Source organism: Pelophylax lessonae, assembly GCF_965119305.1.
Source record: "Pelophylax lessonae genome assembly, contig: HAP1_SCAFFOLD_340, whole genome shotgun sequence".
Lineage (NCBI taxonomy): Eukaryota > Metazoa > Chordata > Amphibia > Anura > Ranidae > Pelophylax > Pelophylax lessonae.
This window is the reverse complement of record NW_028120004.1, coordinates 32,550-41,426: the sequence shown is the minus strand read 5'-3', so window position 1 is coordinate 41,426 and position 8,877 is coordinate 32,550. Positions and strand designations below refer to the sequence as shown.

The window sequence follows — 8,877 nt, the reverse complement described above, 5'->3', positions numbered from 1 at the left end:
GCACAGTGTTTTACAAAACAATAGAATGATATGTGTGAATGTTTAATTAAGACATCTGGATACCTTATTTTGCACATTTATTTTATTCTATGCACTTTGGAAACCATTGCATATTTCACACATCCATTGCACGTCAGAAGCACTTTTTTGCACTTTTTCAACACTGTATCAACTTTATATATATTTAATTCATTGTATTTGAAATGTCTGTTTACTAAAGGGTAATAGAGCCTCACCATATACAACACTTAATTTAAGCACATACATAAAATGACGGCAAAATTACTATACATATAGAACTAGAGGGTAGGTGCTGTATTTCAATATTTTTATATTATTGTCAGTAAAACAATCAGTACTGACCATTCTACTCTTTTTAATATTTCCACAGATCTATAAGGAAGAGCCATATGGATTTGCCGTTGACTATTTCTCCCTGGGAGTTATAGTGTATGAGATGGCGATTGGAACTTACCCATTCAACAGCTCCGACACTGACTCAGGCTGGGATACAGACGATGATCCAGGCTGGGATACAGACGATGATCCAGGCTGGGATTCAGATGACGATCCAGGCAATGATTCAGACGACGATCCAGGCAATGATTCAGACGACGATCCAGGCAATGATTCAGACGATGATCCAGGCAATGATTCAGACGACGATCCAGGCAATGAGTCAGACGACGATGCAGGCAATGAGTCAGACGACGATGCAGGCAATGAGTCAGACGACGATGCAGGCAATGATTCAGATGACGATGCAGGCAATGATTCAGACGACGATGCAGGCAATGATTCAGACGACGATGCAGGCAATGATTCAGACGCGGATCCAGGCAATGATTCAGACGCGGATCCAGGCAATGATTCAGACGACAATCCAGGCAATGATTCAGACGACAAGACAGGCAATGATTCAGACGACAAGCCAGACAATGATTCAGATGCCTACACAGACATGGATTCGGAAGAGGTGTTGGCATACTACATCCTCAACCATTGTCCAACTTTCCCTGAGGATTTCGATATGGATCTCAAGGACCTCATAGGGGACAAAGTAAGTAAACTCCATCTGTAATCAGCAAAAAAAAAAGCTATTTTATTACTTTGTACCATGGATAACCTAATTTTTTGTATATTTTTACAGCTCCTATGCAAATGCCCAGAAGGAAGAGAGATTCTTGTTAAAGATCTGCGAAGCCACCCATTTTTTAAGAGCGTAGACTGGAAGGAACTGGAGGCTGGAGAAGTAAGCCCGCCATTTACCATGAGCATAGTAAGTATATGAACCACACATAGGTCAATGGCAGAGCATTGTCCAATGTTCTGCTTTCTATATTCTCCCCCGTCATCTGAGTGTGTATAACCATTTCTAATAGAAAGGTCATCAATGTACATAATCTTCAGTAATAATGTTTCTTCTCTTCACAGTGCCCCCCAGACCTGACGACAGTGATGACAATGGAGGAAATCATAGATCCTGCCAAACTAAAACAGAAGCCCAAACTAAAAGCAAAGGACCAGAAGCTTTTTTTTGGATTCTCTTTCACCAGCAGCAGATGGGGAGAAATGGCAAGACCACAGGTGCCATCAGCTCCCCCTACAAACATTGCAAGACTTTAGATATTATTTTTTCTGAACTACGGAAAAGATGCAAAGCATGTGACCAGTCTGAAACCAAGAACATACTGAGGTTTGCCCCCCCCCTTCTTATCCACACGGGGAGGTTTCAGGCTGGTACTTTTATTTAGGTAAGGAGGTTGGAGGCCAGTATTTCTATTCAGGCGTGTGTTGGACCAGCTATATGGGGAGGCTGGAGGCTGGTCATTTTATTTAGGTGTGTGTTGGACTGGCTTTAAGGGGAGGTTGGAGGCCAGTAATTTGTTTGACGTGAGTTGCATTAGCTAAAAGAGGAGGTTAGAGGATGATACTTTTTCTCATTCAGGTGTTGGGCCAGCTATTGGGGGAGGTTAAAGCTGGTATTTTTTTAACCATGTATTGGACTGGCTATAGAGGGAGTTTGGAGGCCAGTATGTTTTTAGGTGTGTGTTGGATCTGCTATGGCTGGAGGCTGGTACTTTCATCTAGGCGTGTGTTAAACTGGCTTTAAGGGGAGGTTGGAGGCCAGTATTTTTTAGGTGTGTCCTGAATCAGCTATAGGACTAGGTTGGATGCTGATTAGAGATGTGCCGGTTTTCAGTAATTCGATATATCGCGGTATTGCATACCACGGTTCTGATATTGTGGTCATTTTTTAAATACCGTGTTTCTCTGCTCCTCAAGTCTTCCTTTTGAATTGATACTTTCAGTGAGCTGGATGACTTTCACTCACTCAACAGTTCACTCACTCAATAGAAGCAGCTCTTGTAATATGATCCTGGAGTGAGAGAGCTTAGCTCCTCCCTGTAACCAATCAGACGGCTCCCAGCACACACCCACATGCTTCTTCCAGGGCTCAGACACAGACAGAAACTGCCTAATACAAGCAAGTCTCTGCAGATAGAATAGGATGATAGATAGATAGAAAGAATAAGATAGAAAGAATAAGATAGAAATAATTAGATAGATAGATTGAATAAGATAGATAGATAGAATAAGATAGATAGATAGATAGATAGATAGATAGATAGATAGATAGATAGATAGATAGATAGATAGATAGATAGATAGATAGAATAAGATAGATAGAAAGAATAAGATAGATAGATAGAATAAGATAGATAGATAGATAGATAGATAGATAGATAGATTAAGATAGATAGAATAAGATAGATAGATAGAATAAGATAGATAGATAGATAGATAGATAGATAGATAGATAGATAGATAGATAGATAGATAGATAGATAGATAGATAGACAGATAGATAGATAGATAGATAGATAGATAGATAGATAGATAGATAGATAGATAGATAGATAGATAGATAGAATAAGATAGATAGATAGATAGAATAAGATAGATAGAAAGAATAAGATAGATAGATAGAATAAGATAGAAAGAATAAGATGGATATAGAGATATATAGAGATATACACACATACATACACGGGCATAGCAGCATATTTATAGATGCACAGGCATAGCAGCCCACATTACATTATTATATAGCCATCAAGCAGTGTCCGGTCTACCTGGGGATGACTGGTGCTGGCGCTCAGCTCCGATTTGATGGCCTGGTCATTAAGGGGGCAAATCCTTGCGGTCCAGAAGTGGTTAAAACTGCAGGAGGACAAGTATTTTTATTTATAAATTACTTTGCTATTGCTTTAGGCCTGGTTCACATGTATGCGGGTTGGCGACCCACATTTGCTGGGCCAGCTATTGGGGGAGGTTAAAGCTGGTATTTTTTTAGGCATGTATTGGACTGGCTATATGGGCTATATGGGAAGGTTGGAGGCCAATATTTTTTTAGGTGTGTGTCTGATCAGTTATGGTCGGAGGCTGGTACTTTTATCTAGGTGTGTGTTGGACTGGCTATAAGGGGAGGTCGGAGGCCAGTAATTTGATTTTTAGGCATCTGTTGGATTAGCTATTGGGTAGGTTGGAGGATGGTATTTTTTTAAGGCGTGTGTTGGACTGGCTAAAGGGGAGGTTGGAGGCCAGTATTTTATTCTTAGTTGTGTCTTAGATCAGCTAAAGGTGGAGGTTGGAGGCTGCTACTTTCATTTAGATACGTGTTGGACTGGCTATAGGGGGAGGCCAGAATTTTTTTTTCAGACGTGTTGTATCAGCTATGGGGGATGTTGGAGGCTGGCATTTTTGTTTAGGCATGTGTTGGATTGGTTAAAAGGGAAGGTTGGAGGCCAGTAATTTGTTTTTAGGTATGTGTTGGATCAGCTGGATGTCGTGCCTGCACACCTGGGCTGTGATGTAAAGAATCCGAGTCATCGCACAAAAATGCAATCTGGACCTCTGTTGGAAGAAAATTTTACTAATCGGACCTCCATGAATTTGAATTCAATACCCTTGAGCTATAGGATATGTTGGAAGATGGCATTTTTTTTCAGGTGTGTGCTGGACTGGCTATAAGGGGAGGTTGGAGGCCAGTATTTTTTTTAGGTGTGTCTTGGATTAACTGTAGGGGAGGTTGGAGATTGGTACTTTTATTTAGGTGTGTGTTGGACTGGCTATAAGGGGAGGTTGGAGGCCAGTATTTTATTCTTATGCCCCGTACACACATGCAGATTTTCTGAAGACTTTTGTCTGTAGACTTACCAAAACCATATAATATGAGGTCAAACCTAACCACTTTCAATTTGTATGCAATCCGGCAGGCCCTTGCACTACATAGAAAAGGTAAATCTGAAGACAAAAGTCTTCAGATAATCTGCACTTGTGTACGGGGCATTAGTTGTGTCTTAGATCAGCTAAAGGTGGAGGTTGGAGGCTGCTACATTCATTTAGATACGTGTTGGACTGGCTATAGGGGGAGGCCAGTATTTTTTTCAGACGTGTTGTATCAGCTAAAGGGGGATGTTGGAGGCTAGTATTTTTGTTTAGGCATGTGTTGGATTGGTTAAAAGGGAAGGTTGAAGACCAGTTTTTTATTTAGGCATGTGTTGGATCAGCTATAGCGGGCATCACTAAATGGCGGCCTGCGGTCCGCGTCTGGCCCGAGCTACTGCTCTATCAGGACCGCCGCGATCAGCTGTTGGTTTTCTTACCAGAAAGGAGTGGTGATGATGTAAAGAAGGACAGTGCTATGGTGGGGAAGATGTGAAGGGGGATAAGCAGCTGCACAGAAAACGTGCAGGGTACCATTGACTCTTAAGCGCAGTGAAATACAAGGTGCGATTTCCCGCACATGGAAATTGCATGGTACAAACGCACCATACAGTTTCCATGCGACTGCATTTTTAAAAAGGTGCCAGGGCTTTTTCCCAGCTGAAAACGCAGACACAGCAGCCCATTCAAATGAATGGGATGTCGTGCCTGCACACCTGGGCTGTGATATAAAGAATCCGAGTCATTGCACAAAAATGCAATCTGGACCTCTGTTGGAAGAAAATTTTACTAATCGAACCTCCATGAATTTGAATTCAATACCCTTGAGCTATAGGATATGTTGGAAGATGGCATTTTTTTTCAGGTGTGTGCTGGACTGGCAATAAGGGGAGGTTGGAGGCCAGTATTTTTTTTAGGTGTCTTGGATTAACTGAAGGGGAGGTTGGAGATTGGTACTTTTATTTAGGTGTGTGTTGGACTGGCTATAAGGGGAGGTTGGAGGCCAGTATTTTATTCTTTGTTGTGTGTTGGATTAGCTAAAATTGGAGGTTGGAGGCTGCTCCTTTTTTTTTTCTCAGGCATGTGTTGAACTGGCTATAAATGTCTATTCACACTTGTACGACTTGTCATCTGACTTTGGACATGAAAGTTGGATGAAAAGTCATACCTCGTGTTTTTCAATGATAACCATTAATATATGTTTGACTTAAAGTTGCAGGGACTTTAAAGTAGTTAATGCACAACTTTGGTCAGACTTTCATGCAACTTGAGGGCCATAGACTTCAATGTTAACCCTCAAAAGTTGCATGAGAGTCATACCTAAATGTTTTACATGCAACAGTTGTGCAGCAGTTGTCCGTTATTTTTAGCCAAAGTCGCATCCAAGTCATACCCATTCAAAGTTGCATTAAAGTTGCACTCCAAAGTCGAGCTGCTTTGGAGTTGTACAAAAGTGAATGGAGCATTACGGAAGATTTGAGGGCTGTATGCATAGTATAGGGAGGTGTCACTGTGACCAACCGTAAGCCATAAGGTAGATCCAATGGCTCTGCTGCCTCCCAATGAGGTTCACAGTGGTGATAGCATGTCCGAAGCTGGGAGTTCTTTGGGACTTCACATAATATTGCAAATATATGCAACAAAAACCTCCGTTTCAACATTCTTGAACTAGTTTTGACTTTAAGTTTATTTATTGCTATTTGTGTCTCAATTTGGAAATGACATTAGAGTAGAGTTAGAGTAGAGTTAGGGACCGCACTTTGCAGAGGTGCCTTGACGTGGCAGTGCGGCTTCACATATATTTGCAAATACTGTATGTGTATATATACATATATATATATATATATATATATATATATACATATATATAGATACAGTATCTCACAAAAGTGAGTACACCCCTCACATTTTTGTTTAAATGTATTATTTTTTTTCATGTGACAACACGGAAGAAATTACACTTTGCTACAATGTAAAGTAGTGAGTGTACAGCTTGTATAACAGTGTAAATTTGCTGTCCCCTCAAAATAACTCTACAAACAGCTATTAATGTCTAAACCGCTGGCAACATAAGCGAGTACAACATAAGGCAGGGGACAAAAAAAAAAAACCATGCAGCTACCAAAAAAATAAAGGTGTATAAAGCACTGTATATAGCACTAAAACACTGCACTACACTAACACTATACTGACAACACACTATACTGACACTATAATAGCACTACACTAACACTCTACACTCAGAGTCACAATCAGTGTACACATTAACTCGCTAGTAGCAAACTGAGCCCTGCTCTATCTATCTTCCACTCCAACAATGCACTGCAAAAGCTTCCCTTGGAAAGGATCCTTTTATAGTGTGGGGTGGGACTATAATCACTGAGTCGTGATTGGATAAAGTCATCATCACTTTGTCCAATCAGGGCTCTGACATTGCTCTGTGCCCTTATCAGTAAAGCGGTGCAACACTTCATCCAATTAAGGCCCTAGAATGCACTGTGCAGCACGCAGTGCATTGTGGGTCGCTCAGCGAGCAAACAATCTGCCAAGCACCCCGAAAATTAAGGTGTTTGCCGAACAGGCTGAACTATCGCTCGGCCCAAACCATTCGCCTAACACTAATGATGACTAATTACCAATAGGTGTGCAGTTAGAAGCATCCCTCTGTGATATCCTATCAGTACCAGAATGCATACCGGCGATGTATAAGTACCTTTAGTCTGCACTTATATAAAAAACTCAAAAAAGAGCTTTTAAACAAATACAAAAATGAAGGAACACTATCATCATTTAAATGTTACAAAGAATATAATAGAATATATAAAAAGGAAATCAAGGATGCAAAAATTCTAAACGAACGACAGATTGCAAAAGATAGTAGGACAAACCCCCAAAAATTTTTGAAATATATTAACAGTAAAAAAAATCAAGTTTGAGCATGTAGGCCCTTTACAAAATAATCTGGAGTGGGTGACTGGGGACAAAGAGAAGGCACATTTATTAAATACTTTCTTCAGCTCTGTGTATACAAAGGAGCATGGGGGAGCTCATAACCATAATGGGGATGGTATTGACACAGCCCTAAATGATCCATAATGGCTCAAAAGTGATATGGTCTAAAAATATTTAGACAGAATAAAGCACCTGAACCTGGATGGCATACACCCACAGATCCTAAAAGAATTGAGCTCTGTCATTTCAAAGCCATTCTTTCATTTTTAGGGACTTTTTAATGGGACTTTTCATTTGACTAGAATAGTACCACTGGATTGGCGTAAGGCCAATGTGGTGCCTATATTTAAAAAGGGATCACAGTCTTTATCAAGTAACTATAGACCAGTTCGTTTAACTTCTAAAGTCGGGAAGATACTGGAGAGTTTAATAAAAGCCGACATAGATGAGTTCTTGCTGGAAAAGTATTTTACATAACAGACAGCATGGATTCATGAAAGACAGAAGTTGTCAGACAAATCGGATTTCTATTTATAAGGAGGTAAGTAAAACCTTGGACAGAGGGATGGCTGTGGATGTAGTATACTTGGATTTTGCAAAAGCGTTTGACACAGTTCCCTACACACGGCTAATGTGTAAGGTAAAGTCTATAGGCTTGGAAAGATCAGTTTGTAAATGGATAGAAAACGAAATACAACTAAAAGTGTATTCAGAGAGTAGTGGTTAACAATTTTTATTCTGAATGGTCTAAGGTTATCAGTGGTGTACCCCAAGGTTCAGTGTTGGGACCCTTACTTTTTAATATCTTTATAAATGATATAGGGTCTGGGATTAAAAGTACCATTTCAGTCTTTGCAGATGACACCAAGCTTTGCAGTGGAATAAATTCCTTACAGGATGTCTCCAACTTACAAGTCGACCTTAATGCACTGTTTCATTGGGCAACTTTGTGGCAAATGAGGTTTAATGTTGATAATTGTAAAGTTATGCACTTGGGGGCTAAGAATATGTATGCATCATACATACTAGGGGGAGTGCAACTGGGGTAAGTGAATGGTGGAGAAGGATCTGGGTGTTCTGGTAGATCAAGCGCTGCACAAACTGTTGGCACAATATAAATCCTATATAATAATAATAATAATCATAGGCTTATTAATAGCATGCAATGTCAAGCTGCGGTTTCCAAAGCAAGCAAAGTCTTTTCTTCTATTAACCAAGGCATGGACTCAAGAGAGAGATATAATTTTGCCCCTGTACAAATCATTAGTAGGACCTCATCTGCAATATGCAGTTCAGTTTTGGGCACCAGTTCTCCAGACATCGGGGAGCTGGAGAAAGTGCAGAGAAGGGCAACCAAACTGATATGAGGCATGGAAGAGCTTAGTTATGAGGATAAATTTGAGGAACTGAATTTATTCTCTCTTGATAAGAGGAGATTAAGGAAGGATATGATCACCATGTATAAATACATAAGGGGTCTACATAGTCCCATCTGGGGTGTTTGAAATCTTGTCTCTTTCAACCAGGGACTCTTTACAAGCGCTTGCCAAGGCGAGTATGAAGAATAAAAGCCTTAGAAATTCCCTTTCCTCATGCCTTAACTAATATGTGTGGCAATCATTATAAAAAACAAGCCCCAGTGGCCTAATGGATAAGGCACTGGCTTCCTAAGCCAGGGATTGTGGGTTCGAGTCC

At 40.3% G+C, this 8,877-nt stretch overlaps 1 protein-coding gene across 1 annotated transcript; it reads left to right on the top strand.

Annotated features, from left to right (window-relative positions):
* Positions 1-457: 457 nt before the first annotated feature.
* Positions 458-1,291, top strand: LOC309543749 (uncharacterized protein; the record flags this gene model as incomplete). Its single annotated transcript, XM_082276192.1, has 3 exons — positions 458-691; positions 749-1,060; positions 1,151-1,291. 3 exons carry the CDS (start codon positions 458-460, stop codon positions 1,289-1,291), a joined length of 687 nt encoding a protein of 228 aa, XP_082132318.1.
* Between the last annotated feature and the right edge of the window lie 7,586 nt (positions 1,292-8,877).